The sequence below is a fragment of the Hirundo rustica genome, chromosome 4 (genome assembly GCF_015227805.2).
Source record: "Hirundo rustica isolate bHirRus1 chromosome 4, bHirRus1.pri.v3, whole genome shotgun sequence".
NCBI lineage: Eukaryota > Metazoa > Chordata > Aves > Passeriformes > Hirundinidae > Hirundo > Hirundo rustica.
The window spans coordinates 40,053,156-40,072,494 of NC_053453.1; the positions used below are offsets into that span (position 1 = coordinate 40,053,156).

At 36.6% G+C, this 19,339-nt stretch overlaps 1 protein-coding gene across 1 annotated transcript in view; it reads right to left on the reverse strand.

The window, feature by feature from the left end:
* Nucleotides 1–304: 304 nt before the first annotated feature.
* The window catches only part of PPP1R12A (protein phosphatase 1 regulatory subunit 12A), a 124,087-nt gene continuing 105,052 nt past the window's right edge, over nucleotides 305–19,339 (reverse strand). Inside the window, 6 exon segments of the mRNA XM_040063360.2 lie at nucleotides 305–2,472; nucleotides 9,247–9,297; nucleotides 13,774–13,821; nucleotides 14,732–14,836; nucleotides 15,482–15,623; nucleotides 16,793–16,809. Of these exon segments, the coding sequence (XP_039919294.1) occupies nucleotides 2,386–2,472; nucleotides 9,247–9,297; nucleotides 13,774–13,821; nucleotides 14,732–14,836; nucleotides 15,482–15,623; nucleotides 16,793–16,809 (450 nt within the window). The 3' untranslated portion in view covers nucleotides 305–2,385.

A 19,339-nucleotide genomic window follows, 5' to 3' on the forward strand; every position in this document is an offset into this window, starting at 1 on the left:
ATATCATGTAAAAAGTGGTTCTCAGATTCTGCACACAGACAGGTTTATGGAAAATATACAAATATTGGTCCAAGTTGTTACAGACTGCATAAATATGGCATTTTTACTGTTGCATTTACAGATGTGCATGTACAATGATGTGCAAATAATCACAATCTGACTACAATCTTTGAAAGGTACTTGAACCTTGCATCCAAGTAATGCAATGAATGAAAAATGCCCACCAAAGAACTTAAATAGCGAACTTATAATATGGTTTAAATTCATAACAAATTTCAATGTCTTATCAGTAAAACTTTCACACTTTTAAAATATTTTGTATTCATTTTATTTGTATATGTCAAAATACATTTTTTTTTTCCAAAATAGTGGGTTTTGCAACTAGTTTCATGCAGATACAAGGTCTGCTCAGTACTACCAATAAAATCAATATAGCACAGTAGCCATTCATTTTTTAGATATAAAGAATAAATAACCTAAATATAAAACACTAAAATATTAGAAACACGTATTTAATCATTCACAGGCACCCAAACTTTACCAAATATAACCCAGAATATGCCTAACTGTCTTGTAACAGAACTCAGTATGTTGCAGCCATTCAATTCTTTATTTTATGTTAGCATAAGACAATGGAAATCCCTATGGTTCAGACCCACCTCTCATACAGATCAATTACAATAAGATATCTCAAACTATCCGTGTACCTTTAAAATCAAAAATCCTGAGCTTGGTAGTAAGAGCATAACCTTACATCTTCAAAAAACCAATCAACAGAGAGAGGATATCACGTCTTCCTTACCAAAACATATCCCACCCCTGTAAAGCTAACCCCCCCCCCGCCCCCTCCAAGTAGGCAGTAGAACACAATGACCTTTTTAAATGAAGGGGTACAAATTCACATTTAATATAGTATACAATATAATCAATAATACAATAGCTACTACAAGCTTTACAATGTACAATTTGTTTTAATGGCTGATCTTTTCAGTGGTTTGAGGCAATAAACTATGTGCCAATAGGATGTCATATTTTGAATGGTTTAGTGAAAATATCAAAGCTGTTTCTAACAAAAACGATCTTCACTTAAGTACTTTTTTGTTTTTAAAGGCCACTGAAATGTATAAAATGGTCTGATGGTGTTATCAAATTGGATGCCTTCTCACAGGGCAACAACAGTGCATATAAACATTATTGTGAGTGTAATGGGTTATGCTTTTCAAATTATTTAGTACATTACTTTGGCTAGCACAACAGTTTTGGACAGCACTCAGATAAATACAGGTAATGTGAAATGTAGTGAAGCAGTTATATTTATGCATTTTTTTATTATGGTGAACACTATCAAATGAAAAAAAGGGACAAAAAGATAATAAAGTTTTTATATAGTTTAGACCTTTTGTAAAGATAGGGCTCCATACAATGTACAATGTCTAAATTCTTTATACCATAAAAATTAACGAACTTTGTTAAACACACTATTCTGGATAGCCTAATTTGCATTAACAGACATTTGCAATAGGGAAATATATTCAAGCATGCCACGTGGTGGTCTGAAAAATCAAACGAGTACACATCTATATATATACACAGCATCACTCAGTACCTGCTCAAATGAATGTGACGATTACAGGATCTAACGTCTTTCACTACAAACTTCTTTTTTTTCTTTTTTTTTTATTTTAAAGTGACCAATAAAGGCAGAAAACAGGACTCTTAAAATATTTCTAGTTTCAACTGACTTTTAAAGCATTTTTTATAGGAAATAAATGCATATTGCACAAACAGTGAAAGCAAATGTTCCACCAAACATCTCTGTTCCAGGTGGTTGGACAATACAACTCTAGTTAGCTACACAAATTATGTCATTTAAAAGGGTGTGTGGTCTCTGCAAATGGTAAAGCTGTGAAAACACTGTACAAGAAAATCTGGTACATGAAAAATTAGAAGGGAAAAAAATTCCAAACTTAAATCTTAAAGAAAAATTGAGTATAGGAAAAAAAATTGGGAATTGTGGCACAACAAAACCATTATTGAGTAACTGTCGTCTGTGAGAGCTGAAAGCTTTCATTGATGTAAAAGTGTTTATGTACAACTAAGGCTTACTGGTTAAATATCTGAGGCGTATCTGGCCTTGAATACTTTCCTTATTATGCTGTGGCTGTAAACAAGATTTCTCAGTCATTTTATCTTCTCAGCAGCTGCATTTTAACAGAAACAATGATCTTGATACAAAAAAACACACAGGTAAGAGGGTGTTTGGCAGGATATCTGAAAATTACAGTCTCTGAAGAATCTTCCCACACTTCCAGTGACGGCCATACCATGGTCCACTGGAGTTACTAGTGATGTGCAATACCATTACTTGCTGCTGTAGTAAACCCTTTATTTGGAAAGTTTGCTTATAACTCTGATCAAGGCCCCATTTTCATCTTTTAGCCTCTGGTTGTCTGCCTTCAGGTCTGGTAGCATCTATGAAAAATGAAACGTGATGGTTATTTGCTGTTACATCCCACATGAAAGCAGCAAGACTAGACAAAGACTGTGAGTAAAAATCTTTATTCAGCTTAAATATCTTGGCAGTTTTCACACTTTGTATCAGTAGTTCAGAAAAATTTCCCCTTTTAACATGATACATATAAGGGTTAGAGATTAGAAGTTTTCATTTGCTTGGACTAGATGCACTAAAACTCAGTGGTGCAGATGACCAGCCTCTGACAAGAGCATTTATAGTAGCATGAGGAAAGTAATGAAATACTTCAGATTCCAGGAGGGAGGAAGGGGGGCAGGGGGAAATTAACTACCAACAATTTAAAGAGGCTTCTCTGCACTTGCAGAGTTTCAAAAAAACATGCTGTGGCTAAGCATCTCTACCACTGTGCTCTTGGATGATTTCATGCTGATCAGCTACAGTGTGATTCAGCTTGTTAGCTCATAGTATTAATCCTCCAACCACTTCCAAAGTCATGTTGAGGCACACATCCTGCAATTTGAGATCATGTCCCTGAATAGCATAGTTCACACAAGATCAGATCACTGATAGAGATCACAGTAACACCAGGCTACACACTCAGGCAGACAGGTTAGGGAACAGCAAGTTATGGCTGCCAAAGGAGATAGGTGACACACAAGCACAAAAGCTGCAAGGCAGAAGCCAAATGAGGTGAGTCGGACTGGATCAGATAGGAAAGAAGGACAAGTCAGGGCATAGAGATTGGTACAGGGAGAATTCAGCTTGCCAGAGAAACCAGAAATTATCTCAGTGGTTCTCTGTATCTACATTCACACACTGATAACAAACCACCTATCACACTCACAGCTGAATTACACCTATGGATTCTAGCAGGTGTTTTACACAGGAGATAACAGCCTATTCCTGCACAGTGGTTACTCAGTAACCTCAAAGGTAAGTGTATGCAGAAAGTTCAGCTACCAACCTATGAAACACCTGTTAACCCTATTCTTCATCATTTTCTTGGCACTAGTTTATCTTCATTTTATTCGAGCAAAATTATACTTTCAATCCCATTATATTCAGAACATTATAATGCAATAGAAAGAATCGAGAAGTTTAAAAATACAGGGTTAATTAACTGTGTGCAGTAGAGGCTTCATTTCTACATCTCCTTCTGTCCACAGTTACTTCACTGAACTGCAGACCCTTTCAGAGTGAAAAACAATGGTGAACTGAAAATGACTGAGGTTGTAGATCTCTAGTTTATTTCCCTGCAAATACCAAAGTATGTGAAAGGAAGTTGCAGGAGATCATAAGAAGAAAAAAGGTGGTCTCTACAATTAGAGTAGGGAAAAAAAATCATTCTGCTACCCTTAATTCCAACTCTGTTTTATGGTGGAGCCTAGAGGAAGCCACCTAAGTGGAGCTCTTTAGAGTCACAGGGAAGTTTCCATTATAGTCAAGTGAGAGCTGTGCTCTGAACAAAAAAAGCTGTAAAATGCTGATTACTTTCAAAAAACCATGCCAATATGTTTGAAACTGGGCAACACGAGTGATCTCTTTGCAATTTTCAAGCATTATTGTTTAAATCTAAGCTGCAAAAAATAACTACTGTTGTCTAAGATAGGGGTCATATCCAGATAATATGCATGTGTCTTCAAACAACGGAACAGTTCTGGCAAACCCACCAATACCTTTCCATTCTGCTACAGATTTCATACCAAAGGTATTGGGTGAAACCACAACAGCCCTCATCTAGCCTTGCATGGGGAATCAAGGGAGCCTGGCTTTGTACTGGTTAAATAGGCAGTTTGAGAAGTAATGTTGTGTGTGCATTCCAGTGAAACCTCAAAGTAAATCTAGAAATGTCACAGTCCTCTTTCAACTTACCGAGTAGGGAGGGAGCTGCAGCCCATAATGGTTAGTTACATAGAGGCAGACCCACAGAGAGGCAGATTTTCTGGTGAACTACTTTAACAAAATCCAGTGTTCAAATTTAGAGCTTTAACATAAGCCAGTACCCTTATATATCTGCCAATCTCTGTAGGTAGATTTTAAACTTGATCTAATTAATAGGTAGAATAGGTCTTAAGGAAATATCTTCTCTTTCGTTGTGAATCTGCTAGAGACTAGGGGAAGACTGATAGGAGACAAAAAGGGTTATATGACAAGATAAATTGGCATCGAGTTGTTCTAGGAGAGGTTTATATTGCATAGCAGGAAAAATTTCTTCACCAAGACGGTTGTCAAGCAAGACTGCCCAGGGAAGTGGTGGAGCCACTATCCCTGAAAAGTATGTAATGTATAGATGTGTAGATACAGCACGCAGGGAACATGGTTTAGTGGTGGTTGTGCTGGAGTACTGGTTGGACTTGATGATCTTGGAGGTCTTTTCCAATCTAAATAATTCTACCAATCTGTGAATAGCAGAAGATTCATCAGGAAGAATAAGCAGAAGTAGCCTAAAATACTTACACTTCTCATCTGTACTAATCCCCACATACTTTAAACAATTCTCTTGGAGCAGCGCATTTCTATGGGTACTCAAACTTCTCGTGAGGTGACACCATACACCTTTAATGTTAAGAGGGAGGGAAAAATGCCTTTGTAGTAAACTCAGTAAAATTAAAGTAACATACTGTGTTGTAATGCATTAATTTGGTTTATATTGTGTGTTACCGGATTTGTAATCTGTATCGTGATTTTTCCTTACTTATCTGTAACCTGATTCTCTTCCACTGCCCCTTCTCCCTGATTGGATGGTGTCTTGTCCCTGTCTCTGGGCCCTGCCTCCTGAGGAAAAAGGCCCCGGACGGGCAGGGCTGAGCTGACTGGGGCACCAACGAGCTACTGGGAAGATCTCTAGCCAAGCAGGGCAGGACTGGAGAATAAAGCAATATTTTCCCCCCAGACAAAGAGCAGGCTCTTTCTTTTTGCCATCGGCGGTCGTCTAGTCTCAGGGAGAAATACCACAATACTGCATTTTGAATTTCAATTTGCTTCTCACTAAAATAGCAAAGCACCTTCCTCTGATGAGATTCTAGTGTTACATTAAAAATGAACTGTTTTGCCTGTCTGTATCATGACCAGCTAGTAACTTTGCAGTGTTATCGTTCAGCAAATAATGATTCAATAATCATCTGACATATGTGGAGCCATCTCAGATCTGTACAGTTATAATCGTGTCTGTGTTTGCTGGAGGATTTACCAGCTTGTACATACAAACCCACTTGATTAATAAAGATTAAAAAACCTGAACCGTTGAAGTACCTGTTCAGTTTACTCAGGCACACTGCTATTGTTAACCTTACCAGCATAATGTTAAGGCTCCCTGCTGTGTTTCCACTGCTTCTATTTTGCTGGTCAGGCTACTCAAGCTCCACAATGACCTGCCATTGAAAACTCCTGATACGGAGAGGAATACTGAATGGTTTTCTGTGGTTAATACCCCAAATGGCTTACCATGGTTAAAGGAATACCAGCAACACCTACCAAAAAAAAAAAAAAAAATACTGTATGGATGTGTAGCTGTAGACAGCAGTCATTAGATTAGCTCAGCTGTGTTGAAAAACCACATTGTTTGCTGAAGCTGATGTAAGACTGCCCTAAAGGGACAGCTCTCCCTGCTCATGCAGCAGTGTGCTCCTGTTGCTTTCTGCACAGTTAATTTAGTGATCCAACAATGCTGGGGTGAGATGGATCAAGTACTATTATGAATAAAGGGACTTGTTTTCAGCCAGGTTAATGAGCTGACTTCACTTGCTCAGTAAGGGTTAACACCAGAGAGCATTGAGGAATGGAGGAATGCAGCGCCTGGATCAGCAAAACCGCATCCTAATGTTAGTCCAATTCCAGAAAGACACCAAGCAAAAGGATAAACCTCTTTATTTCAGGCCTCTTAGTAGGGAAAACCAGAGAGCAGGTTCTGAGCAAAATGCACACTCATCGTGTTCCTTTCTAAGGTGGGAAAGGGATTGGATGAAAGGAAGCAGTTTAGCAAGAGTCACTGTGCAGAAGGGTGGCTTGTTTTTTTTCAACTCCACATCTTAAAAGCTCACTGTAACCTCCAGCTTACACACTTGTTATATTTAAGAGGAAAAAAGGCATATAGATTTGGTATAGAATGAAACCACAATTTGATCCTCATGTAAATTTTGAACCTTCCACAGGTTTCTCAAACAGCCCTGCAATAACCCTAAGAATAAACTAGCATTGCTTTCCAAGATGAAACTCAAAGCAGTTCATACTTTTATCAGAAGGGGTCTGAACCAAGATGACACACTAGGCAGAGTTTTTTTGTGTCTGTGATTTTACAGTCCATGCATTGTAGGACTCTCATCCACACTGGGATGCCTTGTATATATAGCAATATAAATCAATAATCTTTACACTAGAACTGTATGTCTGAAGTTGTCTAGGTAAAAATAAGGATTGGCAGGACCCAAATGGGATGTTAATACATAAAAACAGTAATCAACTTGAAATCCCAATACATTTCTGAAAAAACAATACATTGGTCCACTCTGAAACAATGAAACACACCAAGGTAAGGAAAATGCTTGCCAATGCAACTGTTCAGAAATGCACAGTACTGAAAACAGTTCTCAAACACTCTTTTGTTAAGACTAAACTTTTATCAGCTCTATGCATCTAAACCAAACTGCAGTAAGAAAGCTCAAATTACAATTTCAATTTGTTAGAAAACTAGAGGCAAATCTATTTGAGCATTTACACAAACATCAAAACAAGAGACTGACTTTAGTGTATCCTCATGCAAACCCAAATCCTTTCAGTTGTCAAGATTTTAACATGTCAAAGGTCTCCTGGATCCTTGCCAATTTATCTTCAAGGACAAGCTTCAGTGCTAGCAGGGACAATACCACACCATACCAGCACATCTGCAACACCTCTAGCTTGTACACTGGGCACCATGCTTTAGCTTTAGCCACATCTCCAGAACCAAGCAGCACTGAGTCAGTTTCTGACACACAAGTGTTAACAGTAAAATTCTGCCCAAGCACAAACTGAATGTCAACACCTGCCTGGCTAAACAAAGGAGAAGGAAGAAATTACAAGTCCGCAGAGCACAGTTGCCTACAGGACCCTGACAACTTGGCAAGCACTCGGGTCAAGGCCCTATTCTCAGTCACCAGTCGCTCATTTATGTGTTTCATAGATTGAATCTGCTTTATTTGTTGCAGGTTCTGCAGGAATCAAAGAAACAGGAGTGAAAATGAGAAAAAAACCCACATGTGTATTAGATGAGCAGAATTGAAAAAACTTAGAAGAGACAGTCCTGTTTAAAGTAAATAAGCTCCTGTGAAAGAAAAATATCAAACAAGTGGCACATTCTTGAAAAGCAATCTAAGTACCAGTAGTGATTAGTCACAGCTTTCCAAAACAGTTCAGGATGCATTAACAATGAGAGCTATTCCTGGAATTCTTCACTTAACATCCTAACTGCACAAACTGAATCTCCAATTCAAAACCCTCCACATAATGACGCATTTAACATATATTTTTCAACAACTGTGCAACAAACTACGGGAAGAATATTTAATCTTTAATTCAAATTTTTCACTTATTGTTTATTGAAATCAAACTTTTGGAAAAAGCAATATATTTGTATTCTCTATTTTTATCAGAAGCCCAGCTTTCCCTAGAAGCTCACATCCTGTCTTCCACTTTTAGGCAGACAGTAATTTTCCACTACCATAGTTTGTTTTTTCTCCATTTTACTTTTGAAGACCCCTCAAGGAATCAGACCTTATGTCCTCCCTTACAGCAAACTATCTTGGTCTGAATCCAAGGGAGCCAGAGGCATCACAGTTGCTCTTCTGCCAGCCAGCTTCAATTACTTCAACGGAACTTTGTGTATTTTAGTAAGTATTTGGAAGTTAATGCCATTCCCAAGCACCAGAGGGAGCTCAAAAATGAGCTTAAAAGGAAAATTCTTATTAATCAGTGACAAATATCAAATGTGAAAATAATGGTGCTTTCACATTCCACTTAAATTCTATGAGTTTGGTTGGCCATGTCTAATGTTTATATGAAAGAACATAATAGAAAATAAACCCACCCAAATTCTCACACTTCTTAATCATATCAGAGGGTTTGACATTGATAAGGACTGGTTAAAAAAACCCAAACAAAACAGAAATTAAATTTATTTTAAAGAGAATATTGCTTCTGAGATTCACTTTATACATAGTTGAAAAAAGTAGAAATCAATATGGTAAGTGTTACTCATTTGTCAACAGTTCAAATTTACCTACTGCATTTTGTTAACTGAAACCTGATTCATACTAAACAGAAGTATTTCTTTTGATATTGTAACATGCCATCTAATTAATAAAGAACATGAGATAAAGACTGAAACAACATTTAATGCTTAAATATCTATACAATAATATGCTTCCACTATTTAATAATAATGGATTTTAATAATAGTAATTAGTAAATAAAACTTACGAGTATCACATCAAAATTGTAGACTGCAATTCCATCTTGATTAGCTCAAAATAAGTTTCACTCTAACCACCTCTGAATGTTTCTTGTTAGCCATGTTATAGAGTCCTAGAACTCAGCACCTTCTTTGCAACTGTGCACATACAGCTGCTTATGCCAGCACCGCAGCTTTGCTACAAGCTGTGTGACAGGACTGACTCTGACATGCAGCTGTAACTCAGTTCTTTTCTAGTGAAATTATAGAGACCAGTAATACTGCCGATCTGCGTGTCTCACTAACATAATAATACACTTTGGTATTAATAGTGTACTAATTTACTTACTTTCAGTTCCTCCTCCATTTCAGATATCCTTCTTTCTAGCGCTCTTCTTTCCTAAATCAGAAGATGTGTGTTAATGCTGAACAATACAATGTGTTACGAATTACAGCTTGTAAATACTGTGGTAACAGTGAAATATTTCAAGTTTCAAAGATCATACAACCAAAAGCATAGTGTGGACAGAAAACTTGTGATGGCAGTGATGTATAGAAATTTGGTCAATATGGAATTTTAATATCCAAAGAGGAAGAGATACCGAAATTCATATCAAGTCCTACAAAACATACCCCTTCTTTTTCACTAATTTAGCAAGGTTTTTAGTATAACTAGTTCAAATTTATTTTTCATGAGCTAGGCTTTTTTAAGACCTTTATATCCAAGAAATGCAGAAAATTATTAGAAACAAACAAGAGTATTAAAATATACAAGCAGAAAAGCATACGCTTTCACAGACAGAGGTAGCTGAAACATCTGTCTCAGCTCAGTGGGACCTGTCCACGCTCCAAACTGCAGCCTAGTGTTGCTACAACTGACATTATAGGACTTAGCTCAGTACCAAACAAATCTAGTTACGTGAGATCAGCTGCTTCTTGAGAAAATGTTTCCTGAATATTTTCTGCATTTCTCGTAAAGTTTAATATTCCTTTTAGTTCCCTTTTTACCTGAGAAGCAGGAAAAATTATCCTCTATGAACTTGATTGCACTGATTATATAATCAAGGCAGCTTATGGAAAGTTAGCTTAGGGTTTTCTACACTACACTGCAGTCTACAGTGCAGATACGTTTTTATTTTGTTTAAACTTATTTTTCAATACATCTGACAGATGAGCAGCTAATGCAATAGACTTGGGGATTTATAGCTTGATTGCTTGCTTTCCTGTGTCAGATGATGCAGTGTATCTCATTTAAAAGCAGCTGCAGTTATCAGTACTCCACATTCAGATTTTTTTCCAGAGGGTGAGAGGCAAAAGCAACAGATTATTGCAAAGTGGACATATGCATCTGCATACAATGGTGTTATGCAAACAGCAAGCAGCATTGACTGAGGTGTGTAAAACTTTGGTTAGATCATACCGCCCAGTAGATACTGACTCTTGCCGGACACCTTTCAGATATAAATCATTTGAATTTAGTTTAATCACAGTGCAGTTACACCCCAACATTTTCCCATTATAGCAAACAACTTTAATTTCTATCAAAGTAAAATATATATTACTCCAGTTGTTACTACTTAATGTACTTAATTCCTTTGAATTAAGATTTTTTTAAAATGACAGTAATGAATGAAAGTACTATCGAGTTAACAGACATAAATAACTAATGAAAATCTCCACACTGTCGTCTTACAATACTTAGAATTTTATCTGTTACCTACTAGTTTTACAGAATAACAAATTATGTGTTCTTATATCGAGCAATATTCAACAGTTTTTTTTCAATTACCAAGAGATGAATGATCAAAGAAATCTCAAAATTTCAGGTGTCTATAAATTCTTAATCCTTCTGAAGCATTTGCTTAACTAGCATGTTGAGCTTGTCTATTAGCAATAAAAAACAATTCAGTAAAATCTTTAACTGACTTTTTATACTTCACATTATACAAAAGAAATAGACTAGTCTAGATATAATAGTCTTTGTAAAACTCTTTTGTTCCTCTTTGATGAAGCTATGCTCCTCTTTCTCTTGAACTGCTTACTCTTTTAGGAACTGGCTTGAGGGATGCCAATGAAATAATGCACTGCGGTTTCACTGAGAAGATCTGCCAGTATTATTTGATTATTTCCTGGACTCAAAGAAAGTATTTGAAATCTATGAGGTCTAAAATTCTATTATATACTTCCTCAACTCCGTAAGGCATGCCAAGGAACATTTGCAACTCAAAAAAAAAAGAAAAAATTTGTACGTGCTAATCTCTCATCTATAAAATACAATAGCTCATTTATATTTATCAAAGTGACTAGGAGCCACAGGATTGTGCAGTGAGACTGAGGTACACAACTATACACATATGAAAAACTGACCTCCCCAGAGCTATACAATTTTTAAGAATTAAAACCAGATGTATATGCCTACATATATTTGCATATTCAATAATACAAAGAAATACACCTCTCCACAATTCAAATTCCCAGCTGAAGAATTCTAAATTTGGGAAAAAAATTGTTAAAAGGTACCTACAGTTTTGTGAATTCTAATCCAGACTGAAACCTGTAAGTTTTAAATTTTATTATCACGTTATACAAAATTCTGCAAAGGGCTGTTAGCATATTTGGAAGAGAGGTTGTTAAAGAAACCCTTCTTTTTGCCCATGTATTGCTGGGACCTTGCACGTGTGCTCTGATCTGTACCCCCACCCCCATGGAAATAGCCCCTTTCTGGTAAACAGTTTTCAAATGAATAACATTCACAATGCATCACCCAGTCACATCATGGAAACTCACTTCTGAAGGGTGAATTTAAATAAAATTCAAAGCCAGTATTATTTGAATTTTACTACTGTGCAAATCTAGGCTTGATACATATTCTCATTTTCTTCACTGAAAAGGTAGGTTTCAGCTTGAAAATGTCATAGTCCAAAGTTGCCTCCAGCTCCTTCTCTGTCAGCCTTTTATTTCTTACAATTTTTGCTCACTACTTTACTTTTGACCTCTCCATTATGTAATTTACACAGAAATCTTTAGTTTTATATTTTATTTTAGCGAAGTCATATACTCAGAGAAGTATACTGAGAAAAACTCTACAATTTCTTTTAATTTCTGCATTTTTATTGTTACATTACACATTAAAAAGGTGTCTTGAAAATGATTTTGAAATGCTGAATAAGCTTATTTCTAGAGATTAGCTATAGATGATTAGCAGCTGAGAATTCTGCTTCAGTCACATTCAAAGTGAAACTTCAGATTTAAACAACACAGAAAATACAATTATAAATACATTCCTCATTTAAATTTGTCTGAAAAGAAGTGTGTAATTATAAACAAGATTCAGATGTCACTCCTGTTTCAGCCATACAGCACCTAAGTTACATACATAAATCACTAAGTTAATTATTTTATCCACTAGTTTTAATACTAATACATTTAGGGGGAAAAAAACATTTCTGAAAGACATTTTGCTGTTGGACTGAATGTCTTAAAAAAACAAAGTGCAAGAATTTCTAAAATGGCCTGTTTTGGGAGAAAGCCAAGCTGTAATTTGAAACTGAAATAATGTCTATCTATGCAGTACTCCATGCATTACCTATGAATCCACACAGTGATGGATGCAGCTACATCTATTAAATTATTAAATGTCCACTTGTGCGGCCATGATAGCAAGCAAGGAACCAATTATTAATAATTATTATTATTTTCTGCTGAAACCTTTCTACTGATGATATCACTGCCCACATTCGGATGCCAAAAAATTAAAGAGAGAAATAGGTGCTAAATGGCAGCAATTAACTGCAGAGACTATTAAGACAGATAATGAAACTTCAGGAAGTGCCTAAGCATATCTCTACATCTCCATGTGCTCCTGTAAAATATGTTTTATATACTGGACAGTTTTGTGTAACTAAAACTCGGTTTTAAAACCTAAAACACTGGAAAATCAATTCAAAAGGCTAATGAATATGTAATTTACCAGGGACAAATAAATGTTTACCACATCACTTTTTACTATCAAAGTCTAATTTTTTTTCCAGTTTGTCTCTAACGTGTCACTCCAAGATCAAGGGAGAAGAAAAGAACATGTGGTGTTTAGAGTCATGAAGGAAGCCAAGACCACCACAAAATCAATGTATTTTTTGCATTACGCTTCTGTGAAACTAAACTTTAACAAGTTTGGATTTTAAATTAGCATGAAACTACAGCCTAAAATTATCATGTGCCCAACTTTTAAAATAATTCCTGTAGTCTATCTCATGTATGAATTTACTGAATTACTTCTTTCCCATTCAATTTAGGGTTGTCTCTGACTCTGATGCCACTCTTCCTGCACTGCTTACTCATTCATCCACTTTCTCCCCCTACCCTATTAACATATTCCTCTGGAAAAAGTTACACTGCAAGGAAAGAGGCAGCTAAAGATAATTTTACATCATTAGCAGGTTTAAGGTCTTATGTCTGTGAGGTAGAAACAGCTACCTCATTACCAACAATTGGTGCCTCAAACTCAGAGGAAATTAACTTCTCTGAATCTCAGAAATGTGTTAAAACATGAGACACAATGAATCTGCTTAACCCTCTGGAACGCCAACACTGTTTTGGATGAGATGCAACATCATTTAGTGGCAGATCCCTGGAGGGCAACCGAGTTTAGAAGCAGGTTATCACGATAGAACAGGGAAAAATAAAGGCGATTCTTAAGAGTAATTCCCATCTCACGATCACTGCCACTTTGAAACCTAAAATCCCCAAATCTTCTAAAAAATGCAAGTTATAAGAATGGCTTCTGTTCCTATTAAAATATATCCAAACCAGGAGTTGCGAAACAAACTAAAACAAAGCTTGCGTTGAAGCATTTAGAAGTTCTTTGGCAGAAACTCACCCTTTTCTCCATTTCCAAGAGTGACCTGTCAGCAAATCTTTCTTGTCTCTGAAACACAAAATTGATGGACATTGACATGTGCTTTGAAACAACACAGAACTGAGGAAAAAAAACAATTATACATTTTAGTATTCTAAAGTATGTTCATGAAGTATGTTATCAAAAAACATTTCAAAGTGTGTTCAGGGAAGTAACACTGAAATTAAGAATAAGGTGAATTTATCATGCACTTTGTCTGTGACCCTCCCAGTTCTTTAATCACTATACGGCCTTTGGCTAACAGGAGTAACACAGTATTTCTATCTAAAAGCATTACAAAACAGGCATCTTTTAAATGTTCCTCACTAACATTTGCAGGGTACACATGAAAGACAATTAAGCACAAGTAAATTGTGGGAAATACGATTTGACAATATGTAACATTCTACTGCAAGAGTAGACAAATTTGAACAAATCTAACTCCAGTTAGTTACACAAGACTCCAGTCTTGTATAACTGTATGCAGCACTGTTACCTGACAACAGTTATTTGTAACAGGAATGTATTATTTGCTCTTCATTTCCAAGATAAAGCTATCTAACCGGCCAGGAAGAACTGTCAGGTTATGCCAATTTGCTAGCAGGTTTATGAATTAATCAATCCTGATTGTTAGTTTGAATATAAGCTTAACAGTGTAGAGCATTTACTCCTACCCTGCAAAAAAGTTGCATGCAGATACATACTGGCCAGAACCACTACTACTTAAGTAGGCAGGAAGCATCTCGCACATTTTGTTCACAGCTGAAGACCAGAATCCTGCACTCTTTCTCTTTAGAAAGAGAGAAATACTCTTCCTCATTCCCATCTCTGGATAAAAAACAAAGCTGATGCCTAGTAAAGAGCAGCCCATAGCCTGGGGTGATTCTGGTTTACTATCTACACTGTTGGTAACGTACATGCCTTTTTGTTTTATACAAACCTGAGTGGTCTTCTCCAACTGTAGTTTAAGATCTGTAAGTTCCATGTTGGTGTCATGTAACTGTGCTTTCAGTTTTTCATTTTCAGCTAGAATCTGTTCATAGAGCTAAGAAAAAATATTTGTTAAAAAAAAAAAATCAAATAATAGTGAAATTAGACGAGAAACTTCAAAAGTATGATTGAACCACATGTAAAGTTAACAAATACATTAACAGTCCAAGAAGTAAAATAAAGATATTTAAAATTAGCAAGCATGGTAAGGAACTGTTACTAAATATTTCTAGAAACAAGCACACAACTTACCTTACATATAATTAAGCCACCTTTTTTTCTTCAGACTTCAGAGATTACTGCACCACAGTAAACTTTTCAACAAACTCCTTCTCTACTTTAAAACAAGATCTAAACATATTTTTACCTTATATGTATGTAAACTGGCAAACATATAATAAAAGGCTTCACTTATGTCTACATCAGTTTTAATGACACTTTTCTTAGGATAAATACTATCATTTTTTTAAATTTGACTGTATCTTGGCTCCTCTGGATTTCTCCCTTGCCTTGAAAAGTACAAAAGCCAGAAGCTATTTCATAATGTGCATTTTTCCCCACTGCAGTGGTTGCTGTGCTTCTCCATTCATCTAAGTCACTTTATGCAGCATTTCTGATGCAATGTGAGATTACTTTCACACAATTTAAGAAAAGCAGTAATGAAGTTCTATTTTTTCACCAAACTTATTGGATCAGATACCTTCTTAAAATCAGGGCTATCATCTTTTTCTAGTCTACTGCAGTATGGTTTTCGATCTTCAAGATAACTCTGTGACCCCGATCGCCCCTGCGCTGAATCGTAACGATCACCTGCAGACGTGCTGAGTGACCCGGAATCATATCTGTAAAAGAAAAGCCCTGATTTTTCTTTGCCTCTGCAGCCAAACTGAGACCCTCTGACCGTATCAAAGATTTTGAGTTTCCTGCTACTCAGCTGAAAAAAACCAAATGCAATTATGTATTTTAGTTAGACTAAAATTTGATTTTAGTCTTCTATTTTGACGCAAATTTCATTTTTACATTCTCCAGTACTTCAAGATTCTGGGTGAAAATGTTTGCAAATTGCTCAGTCTGCAGAATAATGCATGCAGAGAAATATTTTAAATGCAATTAAATGACTTAATGCAAGCAAATAGTTACATGTCTTAAAATACTTGAAAACTAGCTTAGATAGCTTAGTTATTCTTTACTTATAAAGAACATATATTTTTTAAAAAGTGTATTAGTTTAACTGAAGTGTTTTAGAAAACATTAGCTGAATGGCCTAGATGAATTTTAAGTTTTATTACAGAAGCCAGGATTTCAAAACTATTTGCTGTGAATCCTAGTATTTCAACAGAAGCAGCTGATTAAACAAATCTTTAGTAGTCTTTATCTTAATAACTCAATAACAACCAGTATTAATAAAGTTAAGACTAATTTCACACTGTTCACTCTTTATTAATCATGTGTTAGAGCAGTTTTATTTAACAAATTTTCACCTGTCGGAACATAATAAAATTTGAGAATTAAAGTTAATGGTCCAAAAAGAAATGAAAACTTTTTCTTTTTTAAAAATTATCAATATTTCAGCATTTACTTTTTAACAAATCTTAAGAAAATATGTTTTTCAGAAGCTGTATTTTTCTTGTGGTTACGTAGAAAATTTTCAGTAGGATATTCTAAAAGAGAGGCAACAAAAAGCTCGTCTTCTTTGTAAAAGCTAGGTCCATGCTGAAAAATCTGTAGGGCATAGTACTGTGTCCACTATGTTCTATGAAATACCCAGCCTGCCTCCAGTGCACAACAAATATGGAGTTCAACATACTCCCCAGCACAGAGTATTCCATCCACACATGGCAGGACTGTAGCTTTATAATCATACTTCATGCAAAACCTAAGTATCATCACAGCCTTTTAAAGCTCAATCCAAATACTGGAAGTAAGCTGAATTTGTACATAAAGAACTTAAATGACAACATGCAGACAGAAAGTATAACAATTCTAATTAATTTGTTTAAATTACACATACCTTGAAAGGCTCTCACTCTGAAGTGGAGAGAGGTAAAAAGAGAAAAAGAATGGATTGGTCAATAATTTAATTAAAATATGTAACAATCTGTGAACAAATACAACTGAACAGTTATGCCAAGTGCACATGCTATCCACCACTATGTATTATCTGAACTGTGTCAAGCTTCAATTTTGTTATGTCCAGAAAAGAAATATGTGCTAGAATGCACTTGACAAAATGCGATTTACATGGACATTACCATAACACACTAAAAGTCTGCAGTGCCCTAAACAGCAGAGTTATTTCAGCAGTTGGTGCATTCTGGGTTCGCTTCCCTGCTATCAAAGGCATCAGAGCAGTGATCCTCAAATTCACTGCTCCTTCCTTCTCTTTAACATTAGCTATGATGTTTTGAACGTGACTTCAGCTCAAGACAATAAATTAAGGTACAGGATCACTGTTTCAACATAGCATGACTGGAAATAAGTTACTATACCAACAACGTAAGGAAGTACTTATTAGACTTAATTTAAATGACAATAAATTTTTTCCCTGTGGATTCACCTGGAATGAATGAATGAAAGTAATATAAGAAATTAAACTGTCTTTAGTTTACTGACAAGCAAAACTTAATTAAAAGTGATGACTCCCTGACTTAAGAGTGAGGGAGTGTCCCCTAAGCATTACATCAGTCATACAAACCTTTTTTCCCTCTGGGTGGTAAATACAGTTCCATAATTTCTTCCAAATATTATTCCAATTCTCGACTGCAGACATTTCAGTCAAGAAATTCTACTGATGTATCATCACCTGGACATCCTCCAATGTTACTCACCTAGCAGAGGCTGGAGCCTCCCCCATAGGTGTTTTTTTGGGAGGGGCTGATGTGGTTTGTTTGGTTTCCTTTTATAGAAGGAACTGTATTTTTTTCAATGTACATAGGTAAACAACGACATTCTCCACAATACACTCAATTTCCCCTTTGACACCTTGAAGTGCACCTTCTGCACAGAGGATATCAAAGGTACATGCTATAGCCTAACCACACCTAATAAAACATCATTATTTTCTGCCAAGAGCATGAATAATGCTGTGAATTAAGAGATTTTGTAGAATATGCCACAGTTAGTCCATAAATTATAAGCTAACCACAGTTATAATATCTATTCAAATTACTAGGGTTTTTTGGTAACGCATCATACATAAAAACTGGCTTCACAGAAACACTTATCTACCAAAGAAATCATCCAATTTCCCTATTTTTAAGTGCCTACCCTACGACTCAGTTCTAAGACTATTCTTCTAGCAGGAACACCAATTTCCTTTAAGTAACAATATGGATTTTTTGTGCTAATTCAAGAAATTCTCTGCTCTTAATATTAAAAAGCCTAAACAAAATTAGAGAACCATCTCAAACTGCTAAAAGTTCTTAGGAAAAGTCTGACTTCTCTTTAATAGCTTTCCTTTAAGAACAAATGATCATCTAAGGAGTCAAGAGTTCTGAAGAACAGGAAAGCATGAACTGAAATCTTACAAGACAGTTCTTTCAAAAACCTCTGACATGAGTAGAATAATGATTTTTTTGATTCATTAATATTTTCAGGCTAGAAATCATTCTTGTCATTCTCCTCTAAATTTCTCTGTAGCATGCATCCAAACCACATCCATAACTTCTCTGGGCAACGTGTTCTGGTGTTGCACCATAAAATCATTTGCACTGGAAAACACTTCCAAGATCACTGAGTCCAACCTTTGACGGAACACCACCAGGACAACTAAACCATAACGCTGTCATGTCCAGTTGTTTCTTGAATGGTGACGGTGACTTCACAGCCTCTCTGGGCAGCCTCTTTCTCAGTGAGAAAATTCTTCCTGATGTCCAACCTGAACCTCCTTGGCTCAGCTTGAGGCCATTTCCTCTTGTCCTGTCACTGGCTGCCTGGGAGAAGAGACCAATCCCCACCTGGCTACATCCTCCTTTCAGAGAGTTGGAGAGATCTCTCTCCTGAGCCTCCTTTTCTCCAGGCTAAACAACCCCAGCTCCCTCAGCCACTCCTCGCAGGACTTGTGCTCCAGACCCTTCCCCAGCCTTGTTGCCCTTCTTGGGTGTTTTCCAGCACCTCAATGTCTTTCTTATAGACATGAGCCCAGAACCAGACACAGCACTCAAGGTGTGGCTTCACCAGTGCCAAGTACAAGGGGACAATCTCTGCCCTGGCCCTGCTGGCCACACTATTGCTGATCCAGGCCAGGATGCCATTGGCCTGCTTGGCCACCTGGGCACACGCTAGCTCATGTTCAGCCGCTGTCACCAGCATCCCCAGCTACTTCATCCCTTGGGCATTTTCCAGCCACTCTGTCCCCAGCCTGCAGCACTGCAGGGCATTATTGTGACCCAACTGCAGGACCCAGCACTTGGCCTTACTGAACCTCATCCAGTTGGCCTCGGCCCATTGATCCAGCCTGTCCAGATCCCTCTGCAGAGGCTTCCTGCCCTCCAGCAGATCAGCACTCCTGCTGGACTTGGTGTTATCTGCAAACTGACTGAAGTTGCCCTAGGTCCTC